We start from the raw sequence: 14,455 nt of genomic DNA on the forward strand, positions 1-14,455 counted from the left end.
ATAGTACACAATAATTTCATCTACAGTAAACCTCAAAGAAAACAATAAAACCAAATTAACTGCCATTGAGTCAATGCCGACTCATAACGACCCTACAGGACAGGGTGGAACTTCCCCCTTGTCGCAGTCCTGAGATTGCAACTCTTCACAGGAGTAGAAAGCGCCATCTTTCTCCAGTAACGCGGCTGGTGGTTTCAAACTGCTGACTTTGCCGCTGGCAGCCCAATGCATAACCACTACACCGCCAGGGCTCCCTTAAAATAAACTAACTGCGTCTATCAGAGGGCTTCACAAACTTCTTGGAAAAATGGAATCAATCAAATAGATTTTGTCTTTTAAGGATCAGACTTACTGGTCGACTGGAAACTGGTCCTTAGTCACTCTTCATGTCTGGATGTGAACTCACCTTGAGTTAAAACCCCTGACCTTGGGCTTAGCAGCTGCACGTTTAACCAATGGGCTATCAGAGTGTCCCCAAACCAAACTCATTGCCGTTCCGTAGCTTCTGACTCAAAGTGACCCTCTAGGACAGAGTCGAGCTGCCCTCCAGGGGACCCCAAGCTGCAGGCGTTTACTGAAGCAGACAGACACATCATTCTCCTAGGGAGGGCCTGGGGGGTTCCAGCCACTGACCTTGCAGTTACCAGGTGAGCACTTTAGCCACTAGGCACATCCGTCCTTTCCAATCCGCTCATGAAACAGCAGACCAAATCTGTAAAACCACGTGAGAGCTCTACTGGCTTCTGCAAAGGGGAGTAAGGTGGAGAATGCCTACCTTTCTAGCGCGGTTAAGAACGTTGCGTATAACAGCCCTGTGCCGTCCCATGCATGTTCACATTGTTTTACTTATAGCACACTGGGACTTTGATTTAAACAACAAAAATGAGTCAAAGTTTAATATGGATTTCTTTACAAGACTGGACACCTCTTTTTATTCAAGGGCGTAAGGGAATCTGCCTCAAGCCACGATATTTTCCATTACCTTGTGTGCACATGAGAGTCGGACACTGAAAAAGGAAGACCGAAGAAGAACCAGTGCAATTCACTGATGGTGCTGGGGTGGAATGGTGAAGGTGCCATGGACTGCCAGAAAGGGAAAGAAATCTGTCTTGGAAGAGGTATAGCTGGAGGGTCCTCAGAGGCAAGGATGGAGAGACTTCGTCTCACATACTTTGGACAAGTTTCAGGAGAGCCCTGTCTCTGGAGAAGGACTTCGTGATTGGTGCAGGGCTTTTGTCCTAGGCAGGGGAAAAGAGGAAGACCCCGAGTGAGACGGACGGACACAGTGTCTGCCACAATGGGCTCAGCACAGGACCGTTGTGAGGGGGTGCAGAACGGGCCGTGCTGCAGCCTGTTGTGCATTAGACCTCTGTGGGCTGGTGCCAACTCGATGGCCCCTAACAAGACACGGAAGTCAAATTCGGGAGCAAGCCCTCTCCAAACCGCTTTCATTTGGAGAAGTCCACTGGTACCATCCCTACGCCGACGGAATCTTTCCGCTCTGGAACGAAGTTTGCATAAGAACTTTGCCAGTGTGTTGCACAAAAGGACCCGGGAGGCTATGCGTGTGTCTTAATGTCTTTTTCTTCACAGCATTCTAATATGTTGCCCTCATCATTCTCAAAACGTTTTCTTTCGACTTGAGCCCTTGGTACCAGCTCCTCATTTTTCCCGCCCTCCCCTAAAGGAATGATTTTAAGCGATAAAAATGAAGTACTGATACGCTCCACACATAGAAGACTATCAAATGCTTTATCTCTGCATGGCACAAACTGTTAAGAACAAAAGCAATGACCTAGCCGCAGGTTAGAGGTTTGAATCCATGCAGTAGCATCTCAGAAGACAGGCTTGCTGATCTGCTTCCAAATATTCTCAACATCCCTGGGGAGCGATTCTGCTGGTGGATCGGCTGGTGCTTTCGAACTGCTGGCCTGACAGTGAGCAGCCCACGGGTAAACACTATGCCAACCGTCTCCTTCTGAGCACAGCAGTATCTGAAAACCAAATAAACAACACTAGAAAGAAATTGGGCTCAGGCTAGCAGATGCATTGGGCTGAGATCCAAAAGGTCAGCGGATCGAAACCACCAGCCACTCCTCGGAAGACAAACGGGGCTTCCTACTGATGTGAACAGATAGTCTCAGAAATTCACAGGGAAGTTCTGCCTGCCCTGCTGGGTGCTGTGAGTTGGCACTGACTGAGGGCCTGGGCTTTTGGATGACCTTCTGGAAAAACCAGAAGTAAAGGAACAGAAATCAGATCAGCTGGTGTCAAGTGCTCTCCAGGGGGCAGGTGGGAAGGGGAAAGACTGTGAAGGGAAGGGCAAGGGAATTTCCTGGTGTGGCTGAAACACCTTAACTCTGACTGTGCTGGTGGCTACACAAAAGCACACATATTTGGAAACCCCCAAGAGGCGACTTTCACTATATGTTAATTTTATCTAAAAACAATCTGACTTAAAAATGAGGAGAAATAAAAAAGACTGGTATTACTAGCATGCCCGCCTGCTAAACAATCCTAATAGGCACGTAGAAAGCACCACGAGAGCACCGTTCCTCCCCTGCCCTCCTCCATGCTGCCCAGCCCTCTGAGGCGGACTTGCGCAGTTCAGTGAACACAAACTCCTCCCCCTTCTCCTGGCCCTCAAAGTCAAACAAAGCCTGTCCCCATCTGCTGGTTCGGACTCGAGGCAACACTGTGTGTGTCTAAGCGCAAGCATGCCCTGCGGCGTTTTTCCAATGGCTCCTTCAGGCCAAGTGGCTTGCTGGGACTCACTTCAGAGGCACCTCTAGATAGGTTAGAACCACCAGCCTCTCAGGTAACAGTTAAGAGCATTAACTGCTTGCGCCATACCAGGAGTCCTCCTGGGCCTTCACTACTCTGTTTTGTTGGTTTGTTCGTTTGCTCGTTTAAATCATTTCATTGGGGGCTCGTACAGTTGAATCAGGCATGTTTGCACGTGCGTTGCCTTCATTCTCTTCTAGACATTTACTTTCTATTGGGCCCTCGGTACCAGCTCCCCCCCCATAACACCCCCATTGATTGTACATTGTTATTATTTTCATCTCACACCAACCGCTGTCTCCCTTCCCCACGTGTTTTGTTGTTCTAATCCCTATAGAGGGGTGTATGGCTATGTGTCGATCACTGTGATTGGCTCCCCCTTTCTCCCTTCCTCTCCCCCTCTTCCCCCTACCCTGCCGGCTTGACTACTCTGTTGATCGCTGCTTCTGCGCTACCTCACACTACACCTCACCTTTCTCAACCCACATGGCCCTCAGCAAGACCCACAGTGCCATCACCCCCTGGGTACCCATAAGCCCATGCGCCTTTCTTCAGACATGTTGCAGCTTCTGCCACAACGCCCTTTCTCCTGCCTGCGGTCCTCAAAGCACTACTCAGCCAATTCACAGCCGACACCTCATCTTCGGAGTGCCCGCGGCACCGGACCCCTGTGCCTACAGATCGCTCGTGTCTGCCCCGCTCACCAGATTTCATGGTCTTTTAGGAAACATCCAGTTTTGTTCAGCGCTGTACTTCAAGCAAGTCACTTCGCTGTGAGCTCATTGCTTTGGGCACTATGATTCTGTTCGCAAGGGAGTGAATAGAAATGAGTGTAGCTAAAGAAATGCACCGTGCTAAGCACACGGCATGTGTCGACTTACTTCACGCAGAGCGAGGCGCTGTCGTTACCTCCACTTTACAGGGGAAGGACCTGAAGCACAGGGACTTGTGCAAGGCCGCACAATCGAGTGGCGGTGTGGGGATGCGAACCCAGGCTGCTCCAGGTCTTGAACGCACTCTCTGAACCGCTGTGGTACGTTACAGACAAAAGCCTAACCAGGACCGAGGAGTTGGTTTCGAGTCATGACGACCCATCTGTTCCTGCGGATTTTAATAATGCGGTCGGTGTAAATCGTGTCTATCTACAGGCACGATCAGAAGAGCATGACAACCACGGGTCTAGGGAAACAAGATTGTCACCAGGCCTTTCTTCGCAGGCACCTCTGGGTGGACTCAAACCACCGTCCTTCCTTCGGGCGCTCGCACCTCAGACAAACCTCCGAGTGTACAATTCATTCTGCTCGGAAACTGTCGTTTCGATCATTAGAGGTAAAAGAATTGAACGCGACAAGAAGAAATGTCAGGCACAAGAAGCAGACAAACAACTTGGGAGAGAGACTTTGTCCTCAGCATCACATGCCACTGTTGCCGTGACACTGCCCACATCACAGATTCATTTTCTCTGCTGCTCAGGGTGGTGAGTTTGGACATGGTATAGGAGAGAAATGCCTTCAGATGCAGCCTCTTTCAAACCTCACTGGCCTTACACGCATCATTTTCAAAATAGTCTGTTCGCGTTTGCACTGGTTCTTGGGCTCTTTGACTTCTCGGGGCTTTTCGCAACCTGCCCGAAAAGGCGCTGAAACCACAACAAACCAACCTGGCCCTTCTTGTCCTGGCAAGTGGGCCCCCTGTGTTCCGCTGCATTTCTGTCGGCTCTCCAAAGAAAATGCGCACCTGCCTGCGGGGCTCACAGCTGGTCCTTCAGGAAGTTTTATCCTTGCGAACTTTGAATCCAATCGTGTACTATGCTGTGGACTGCATGTTCTATACTGGTACTAATTCATATGGTAGTTATGCTTTCTAAAAATATAGTACAGTCACAAAGAAAATCTGACGGTTCAAAACTAAGACAGAATCCAATGCTGGCCTTATTTATTAGCACAGAAAATCTGCACAAACTAGATGATTTGGGAAACATGCTTTCTGGTAATAAACAACTAACTTTCCCAATAAATGTCATTTCTATTAATAACTATGGTAATAACTGGGTGCTACGGTGATGAACTCAGCAGACAAATATCATTTCCTTCGTTGATTGCCCTATAATAACTGATAGGCTTAGAGGATAATTCTGAGCCTTAGTGAGTAACTTAACTAGCCAATTTCACGAGAGTCTTAGGACCCACGCTCCTGGATTCTCTAGGAGGCTGGAGACATGCTGGACTCAAGGCAGCTCTCTGCCCGCTATGAATGAAATGGAGACTCCAGGGAGAGGGAGCTCAGACGCTGCAACACACCTCTGTCTCCGGGCAATTAGCACATGGTGAGCCCTCAGCCAGGCCGATTGCTGAAATTTCATTCTACTGCTAGACTGCATTCTCTTAGATAGCCACAGAGAGCATCTTGCTTTCTCACTGGCTGGTCTAAGAGGATTTCTTGGCCAGCAAATGAGGTAGACAGATAGGAAGTCATAGTTAATAGATGGAGTCCTACGATCATGGAAGTACCAATAGCCAGACAGATGCAGTACAAGCACGGGAAACACAGAAAGATAATTCCTTTTAATGACATCTCATGATAACCCTTTCCAAGGCTGATGACTAGCCATAGCTACTAGCCAACAGAGAAACGAAATCGTCCGCTGTAAGGCAAGACGTTTCAAAGATTCTGAAAAGAATTACAAGGGCCTACTGTGCCCGAGTGTTGAAACTTGGTCGGGCCATGATTCTCACGGATTTGGCAATGATGTTCTGATGTAATCATCCTCTGTGCTGTGGTCTGGTGTGACCAGCGAAGTACGCAGAGTCAAACTTCCCTTACAGTCCCTGCAGTGTGGCTTGCCTGCCCTTTACCTCATAAAAGATAGAAGGAGAGAGAAATGAGCAAAGAAGGGTCTAACTACCACTAAGACAGAAGCATCAGAAGCCGAGCATGTCCTCAGGACCCTGGGCCCCTGTGCTGAGAACCTCCTACATCCAGAGAAAGACACACGGACAGCATCAGCAAACAGTGGGTGAAAGGAGATGAGGACCTTTCCCCAGGGCTGACCAAGAGAGGAATTCTTCCCCTCGAGTTAGGCTTCTAGCCTTCCGAATTGTGAGAGAACCCATTTCTGCGGGTAAAAGCCACCTCCTGTGGTGTGTCAGTGACAGCAGCACTAGAGAACTCAGAGTGGTGCACGTGCTTTGCACTTGACTAAACACCAGGCTACTGGCCACGAGATCAGCAGTTCAAACCCACCAGCCACTTCAGAGGAGAAAGATGAGGCTGTTTGCTCCCAGGAAGATTTACAGTCTCAGAAACAAGTGAGGGAGTCTTTCCACTCTGTCCTATAGGGCTAGGAAGAGCAGACGGAATCCACTGAAGGCAGCAGGTGGTGGCTGGCACTCACATAAAGGTTGCCAGGAGGAACCCACCCACCTGTGTGTGCTACACACTTGTGTGCACGTGTGCGCGCACACACCCACACACCTTAGATAAAGGTCACCACCTTGAAACCCTATGGAGCAGCTCTACTCTTCAACAGGTGGGGTCCTGGAAGTCACTCAAATTAGCAGGTGTTGTGATGGTCTTTTATATTGGTTGCGTATAAGTAAATATAATCTAGACAGCCACACATACACACGCACTTTAACCATGCAAGGAAAAACATTTGGGCTCAAAGCATTGGCCTTATCCAGTGTGTTCTTTCCAGCCCTCTCCCAACATGAAGGGCTTAGACAGGTTGTGCCCTGGAATCGGAGAAGGGCAGAGGTCAACCTGACCAAAGCCAAGGTTTCTGAAGCCCGAGGTGGACAGGTCTCCGGATTCTGCTGGTGTTATCTCCTTTCCACTCACCACCATTCAAACAATATTCATCACAGCGAGATAATTCCAGGGCAGGGTTGGGCAGATGATAAGATGAGGCTCACAGGTCAAAGCAGCCGGACACTGATGACTGCGTGCCTTGTCTGCAGCTCTGCTTATGAAAGAAAACTCCAGGCTCCATCTCTGAGGGCTGATGCTGACGCAAATCCACATGCTGCAGTGGTGGCGATACCTCACTTTGCCACTGTTGGGGCTGTCCGGGGCTGTCAAGCTGATTCTGAGTCATGGCGACCCCAGCCGGCGGCAAGGAGAAGTACTCCACCAGGGCTCCCTTCTCTCCTATTAAACAGGAGCGCTTTCAAGGAGGGTACACCGTGCCCTTGAACTCAGGGCTGGGAATCTGCACCCCCACCACCACCACCACCCCCGAGAATGGAGTCACCAGGGCAGGAGGGAGAAACGCAGGAAGCAGTTTCAGGTGTGTCTCCACAGGCCTCTATTAACTGCCTCCAACAGAGAGACCCTGACGGGGAAACTCTGCAGAGGAGTGACATTCTTCACTCATCCTCTAGATCAATCCTGTAAGACCATTTCAAATCCTCCTGAACATACTGCCAAAGTCACTCAGTTTCCACAGCCGCATAGTTCCTGGTTTGTTTTGAATGCTTCAAAGAGTTTTTTTAATCCTATATCCTTTATTTCATTGTAACTCAAAATGTTTCAGGTTCCTGATCCCATAGAAATTCCAACAAGCAGGTCTCTACACACCAAATAATGAATGATTTGGGCCCAGAAAAATCAATAAAAAGTCATTTTTCTCTAAAATTACTTTCTGTTCTATGAATATAATTATCATATAAGAAGAGTGCATCTTGAGGAATATGGGCATTTTTTTCTTTTGGTGGTAAGAGCAAGGACAAATATTTCAGGGGCACCGATCAAGGACTTACCTGTTCTCCTGTACAAAGCTGCTGTGATTTCTAATGCCAGCATCATACAGTTCGGGTTTACATTTTAGGAGGGGAGTGCATCTATCTATGTGTGCACACGTGGGAGCACGCATGCACTCATGCGTGTGTAACGTGTCTTGCTTTTTTGTTTATGTCAGCCAGTCAAAAAGGCTAGACCCTAAAACATGGCACCTGATGGGAAGCACAAGTTTTAGCTTTAAAAATTGAGTTGCTTTCATAACTAGACTCCAATGGGGGTAGAGATACTTAGCGGAAGGTGCAGGGAGAATAGATACTTCCTAGCCCTTTGTTCATTGTTCAGTCTCTCCTTTGGCTCTACACTGTGTGCCGCGCGGTTTCGTCCGGCTAGGTGCTTCCCGGTAACACTTCCGACTGTGCATGTGCTCGCTGCTGGTGTTCCCAGAACTCGGGCTGGGGTGAGCGGGACTGTGCCTGGGGGATTAACTTACATAGCTGTCTTGAGTCCTACTCAGTAATGTGCAACTCCTTATACTTCTTCACTTTCTGAGTTTATAAAGAAACCTAAGTTGCATACGCCAGGAGCCTTTAAAACATGGATGGGTCCGAAGGTGCATTACAACTAGAGACGTTACAAAGAGCAACATCATTTTTAACAGCAAGTTCCATCGTCCTACAGTCAGTCCCCTGAAACTCCCACCCAGACGTGCTTGCCCCTCCAGTGTCACGCTCCTGCTGATACACCGTCATCACAAAGTCTCAGACACTGCAAGAGAGACGGTGAGGCAACCCTGAAAGTGCAATAGAAGATACACGTCACGAGAGCTGCCACGGAGCAGACTGGGTGGCAGGACGGCGACAGTGGCTCCTCGGGGCGAAGACAAGGCTCTCTTCTGGGAGCAGTTATGCTCTCAGAAACCCACAGTTCGACCTCTAGAGTCGCCATGAATTGGCACCAACTTGAAAGCAGTGACTGGGTGACATGGGGGTCTGGGGCTACACAATGATGTTGACAAATCTGTTTGATAGTAATTATAAATTTACTGATAACTATATCAATAATTTCTGAAATGTCACTAGTAGTGACATGATTCACTTAAAGGAATCTTTTTTAGGAATTAATCATATTCAATTTTAATTTAAAACCTGATTGTATATATGATTGTACTGTGTTTTCAGACTTTATACAAATCAGAAGATCGATCTACTAATTAGGAAATGGTTAAAGTAAAGTATGATCTATCCTTCAGCAGGCGATTCATACAAGATTTAAAATGGGAAAAATGTTCATGCAATTACAACGAGAAATCAGGGTACTGCAGATTTTGGAGATGACAAATGTGCGGCTCCCTATCCGATGCTGACTCACAGCAGTTCCTCCGGACAAAGTGCAGGTGCCCCACGGGGCTTTCCAGGCTAACCCTCTCTGCGGAAGCAAAGGCATCTCCTTCTCTGATGGAGCAGCTGGTGCGTGTGATCCACTGGACTATCCATTAACCGCTGAGTGCTCCACCACTGCCCCACCAGCTCCCTGTCGAGGTTCCAGGTAAGCAAACTGTGCCAGGCTTCGAAGTCTCCAGGGGATGAGCCACATGCTCAGACTCCTGTCTTTGTTCTTATTGCCGGTGAGCCCATCACACTCAGCGAGACCCCTGAGCGCAGTGGAGAACTGCCCTGCAGGGCTTCTCCGGGCTCTCTTCCAAGGAGGAAGTCCGAGATGGGTTTGCACTGCCAACCTTTGGAGTTGGGGGTCAGGGCCTTCTGTACTTTGCACCGCTGGGTTAGAAAAATAATAAGGTGATTTCTTTCTCTTCGTTTTTCAGAATGTCAATGGAAATCAAGCAAGATTATTACATGAAAGGACCGAGAAAGCGCTCGGGGAAACAGAAGATGAATGTGTGTCAGTTCCACAGGTGTGCAACACAGAAGAGTACGGGGTCTGCCTTGCAGCCCAACACACAAGGGCTCCTCCCGACCTTCTGGAGGAAGGCTTGTGAAGCAAATTCCATTACCTTCTCGATCCATTTGCCCACAAACTTCTTGGAGCCTCTAAGTACACTAAGCTCTTCTCTGCACACAAGGAAGTTTTTTCAAAAGGAACAAACATCACCCTGGTGTGCACTGCGAAGAGGCTTCTGCCCTACAAGGCAACTTCTGCTATTCCAGTAACTCGGATCCGGGGGATACAAAGCTTTCACCACATTCCTTCTTGAAGGCAGAGTGGCTCTAAGTAGCGTCCTATTTCCTAACACAGCATGCCTCTGTTTATGGAGAATGTAATTCTGACATGGAAAGATAACTCAGGAGTCCCAGAGTCATGTCAGTCCTTAAATCAAGAGAAATCCAAACGTAAGCAGACAAATGGTGAAAACAAACTGGGGTTACCAAACAGCCAGGTTCTGTTGGTTTAAAGCAAGAAATGTTTGCTCCAAGTTTATTAAATCTGCTGGCAGGGCAAAAACTTCACAGCAGAAAACAAGTTCATCGTCACACTGAAAGCACGATGTAAAAAAGTGTCCACATGACATCCAATGAGGAAAAATTCCATTGTAAATCTCAATACAAATGCCCAGTGTTCCTGGAGTGAGGTTGTTTTTACATCTCAATGAAGAGACAATAATCTTTTCATTTTTCACATTTAATATTTTAATATTTAATGCCTCTTCTTCAACGGGAGCTAATCGACGGACGGGAAGGAAGAAGGCCCATCATTCAGTCAGGAAGGTCATCATCAGAGGGCGTAAGCAGGACGGTGAGGAAAGGTGCGTGTCTGCTGGCTTCGCAGATCTGAGGGTACTTGGGAAACAGGCGTGGCACAGTAGTGACAGAAACACAATGGACTGATTCAACTACTTAGTTAACACACACTGAGCAAGTGCCATGTGTGTGTCAGACCTCCTGGAGAAGGCTGGGGAAGCTAGGGGAGGGGAGATGAGAAACACTGAAAAGCTACCTTTTGAAGCTTACAATTTAAGTACACATACATATGCCGCACTGCCATCAAGTCGATTCCAGTGCAGAAGAACACTCTATAAACATTTCCCAAGGTGGGCAACACTGCTCCTAGGGGGCAGCCCTGGCACCATCCAAAACAAGAAAGCAAACGGTGCTGCCATGGAGTCAATGGTGACTCAGGGTGACCCTGGGGTTTCCCAGACTGCACCTGTGCACTGGACTGGACTAGAAAGCTCAGTCTTTCTCCCTCAGAGCTGCTGGTGGTCTGAATTGTGGGCCATGCAGGTGGCGGGGATGCACAAGCAGATACCTACACTTTATAATGGGTTCTGGTCTCTACTCCAAAAGTGTAATGGCCAGCAAGGCAGTGAGTAATTTCATCCCCCTGAAAAGGGCAGTAGGTTAAATAAGTCTGGGAATCTCCGCTATGTAAGGTGTCCAGGGCTATCCATCTCTGTGGGAGCAGTAGCCACTGAGTGGCTGATGGTTATGAACCACCAATCTTGCAGTGTGTGGTCCGATGCTTAGCGGAAAGAGCCACCTGGGATCCCTTTATCTAGAGAGACAGGCTCTATTAAAGAAATCATACAAATAACCTAAAATAGCAGCCACATGAAGTGCTAAGAGAGCTAATGATGGATACTGACACCGTTAGCAGAGAGAATTATCCAGAGTGGCACGGAGTGGCCACGGAGGACTTTAGAACACGTGCAATGGCAGAATGGCACTTGGGGTGGGAGGTGGAGATTTAAAAACGATGTATACGTACTAGGCAGTGACAAGAAGTTCAGTGTGGTGAGATTAATAAGAATATGGCAAGAGACAGCACTGGGCAAGCAGAAAAGGACCCAGGTTTAAAAAAAAAACCAAAAACAGTCGCTGTCAAGTTGATCTCAACTTACGGTGACAGGATGGGTTCGACCGTGGAAATGCTCCTTAGAGTGGTCTTGGCCATAATCTTTACAGATGCATCTTGCCAGGCCGTTCTTCCACCGTTTGAACTGGCCTTGAACTGCCAAGCCTCAGGTGAGTCAAAGGTAGCGGAAACGTTGGCGCCACCTTGCCGGGCTGTTGTTCTTGTGTGGTGCTGAATCTATTCTGATTCACTGCCATCCAACGGGACAGGAAGAACTTCCTCATAGAACTTCCCAGACCAAAGTCTTTGCTGTGGTAGACCGACCGTCAGGTGAGTTTTAACTGGCGGCCTTTAGGGGAGCACCCACGTGCATAGCCGCTGTACCACCCAAGCCGGGCCATGGGCTTTGATTGTGAAAGTCTTTTGAAAACGAGGAAACCTAGAGCACGTTTTTGTTCTCACGAGATAAGCGTTAGAGGCATGGCAGAAGATTCTGGGTCTATTATACGGGGAAGTTTGGTTAGAACCATTGCTAAGTGTAGCGATAATTAGAAAATGAAGCTAAAAATAGCAAATCGGCTCAGTAGACGCTGTAGACTTACCCCTATAATGCTCAGTCCTCTGAGGTAGTCCTGACGAGGCTGGGCCTGAGGGACACATCCAGCTAGCACGACCTTCTTGTTCTCCTCTTGGGCTTTTCTAGAACGTGAAGGAAGAGCAAACAGTGAGGACGCTTTTACTCCCAAGTCTCCCCTTGGGAACTGGTGTGGGTGCACATACATTCTCCAAATAACAGCGCATTATAATAACACTTCTGAGCCTTAGCCTCTGCTTTCATCTCTGAGGCTTTGCAGACCCCTCCCCTCATCTTGTTACAGAAAATATTTTGCTGCCTTACCGATACACCTCTTCCCCTCCTTTTGAGGCATTTCTTCTCCTTTCTACCCCACCCCCCCCAATTTTCCTACCCCAAGGGGTATGTGTTGTCTTCCCCTCTTACCTACTTTGATGTAACGGGCTCCTTTTTTATACAGAAAACAAACAAACAAACAAGGAAGCATGGTCTTTAAAAAAATAAGATTTCTATAGCTGTCCAATCGGGTCATATGTTTCATTATCTTCTCATTATAACTCCTTTTACTTATACAGAGTTCTTAAGCAAATGAATCACTCTTTAAAACTACATTTTGCAGATGACAAATTAACTCTGCAATAAGTCCTTGATTTTAAGTAGAACTTAAAATGATCCTAAAACTTACTGCATTCTCGTTTCAATGAAGAAAAAAAGTATATTCCCTTTTTTACATTCTCTTATAAACAAGACAATGTACTTTTTTTCTTAATTGAAACATGAGAAAAGGTAACAATTCATATACTAGTCATCTGCATCCCTCCCTAGTCAGGTGCCCCAAACATACAGAGTTCCTGATGGTTGGTGGTGACTTACTTGCAAGCCACCCCTTACACATGCAAGCACATCAGAGAGGCTTGCAGAGATTCCTGGGGAAGGGACCCAGAACCCACTGCTCTTCCCCCTCCTGTAGCAGCCTCAGGTGACCTGCCAAAAAGGTTCACTACTCACTTGACCCAGAAAACCCTGCAAAATCATGCAAATGAAGACGGTCGAACCTCCAGGTCCACTTTAAGAACACCGTAAAACTGCCCAGGCTATCAAGGGATGCACATCCGGAAAGCCTTCACTCTGCAAAAGCAGTGTGTCCCCTTCCGACGGTACAATGGTGATGTTGGTAGGTGTGCCCAGGCCAAACAGCGGAGTTGGACCCAGGGTTGGTGGCCCAAAAAGAGTGCTGAATTTTTGCTTCACGTGCTTAAAAATGCAGAAAGTCATGCTGAACTGAAGGGTTCAGACGTGGATTCTCTGGTCACTGAGCACATCCAGGTGAACAAAGCCCCCAAGATGCGCCGCGGACTTACAGAGCTCAAGGTCGGATCAACCCACACATCTCAATAGATGATCCTGACTGAGAAGGAACAAATTCTTCCCAAACCAGAAGAGGAGGTAGCACAGAAGGAAAAAATCTCCCTGAAGAAACAAAAACTTATGGCTTGAGAATAAATTAATCTTAAAATAATAAAAGTTGGGGGAAAAAGTTCATGGGAAAATTCCATCATGTTTTCACTCTGTCCACAACCTTGTGGAAGCTCCCTCATACACAGACCTGGTTCATTTGTGTACCCACATATCTCACTACTTGTATGTAAAGGTAAACCTCTACATTTCTTACTTAAAGATAAAGCTTTACATTTTGTTCTATAACATTCATATGTTACATCTTCATACTTAGAGATGAGCCATTAAACACTATATGTGAGTAAAATAACTATGCTTTTTTGAAAAGCATCCTGGCTAGTCCCATGTTTCCTATATTACTAATGGCTCTACAGTGAACACTGTTTTGAGAGTTGAGGATGTGTGGATGTGATTTCTGGGTTAGAGAAACCTGAATATAAAATCGGTGTTCAGTTGTCTAGCAATTATTTCCCCGGTATCCACTCCAAGAAGATGAACTGCTGGATCCAAGGTCGACACACCTGGTTACCCCGGTACACATCTCTGTAGTTGCGAGGGGGTAGGATAGATTTTTACGTGGATGTTATTCATTCCTTCATTCATGCATGGGTGTAATGCAACAAACCTGCATTCTGTGCTAAGAAACTAGAACAAAGTAGAGCTTATAGCTTATTCCAGGAAACTGCCCATTTCAGATTAAATTTTCAAAGCTTCAGTTATCTATGTCACCTTGGGAGCGTTGCTGGCACTTTAAAAACTTTTGCTCCTAGGTTCATGGATCCCCGGTCTTGTGCACCGAAACAGGTTTTCCAAGAGACCCGGGATATTGAAGGCCTCGGCTGTCGGATCCCTGGGCCTGTGCGGCTACATCATAATGGCATGAAGGGACAATCGCTCTGCCCGGCACACACTCAATGTCTCTGTCAACCTTCTCGATAGCACAAGTTCAGAACAGGAAGCCAACAAAAAATTGGGGTTAATGGGACTAGCAATGTGTGATCGATCTAATCAAATCAAACCTCTGGGGCAGTAGGCACAGATTGATAAGAATGAATGAACAGGAGGAGAGAACGCACCAGTGTAACGGCA

At 47.3% G+C, this 14,455-nt stretch overlaps 1 protein-coding gene across 2 annotated transcripts in view; it reads right to left on the minus strand.

Moving 5' to 3' along the window:
- The window catches only part of CDKAL1 (CDKAL1 threonylcarbamoyladenosine tRNA methylthiotransferase), a 770,441-nt gene that overhangs the window by 544,367 nt on the left and 211,619 nt on the right, over positions 1 to 14,455 (minus strand). For both annotated transcript variants that reach the window (XM_075533360.1, XM_075533370.1), the window contains exon 6: positions 11,937 to 12,033. In XM_075533360.1, coding sequence (XP_075389475.1) covers positions 11,937 to 12,033 — 97 coding nt within the window. The remainder of the gene's footprint in view (positions 1 to 11,936; positions 12,034 to 14,455) is intronic.

This window comes from Tenrec ecaudatus, chromosome 1 (assembly GCF_050624435.1).
Source record: "Tenrec ecaudatus isolate mTenEca1 chromosome 1, mTenEca1.hap1, whole genome shotgun sequence".
Classification (NCBI taxonomy): domain Eukaryota; kingdom Metazoa; phylum Chordata; class Mammalia; order Afrosoricida; family Tenrecidae; genus Tenrec; species Tenrec ecaudatus.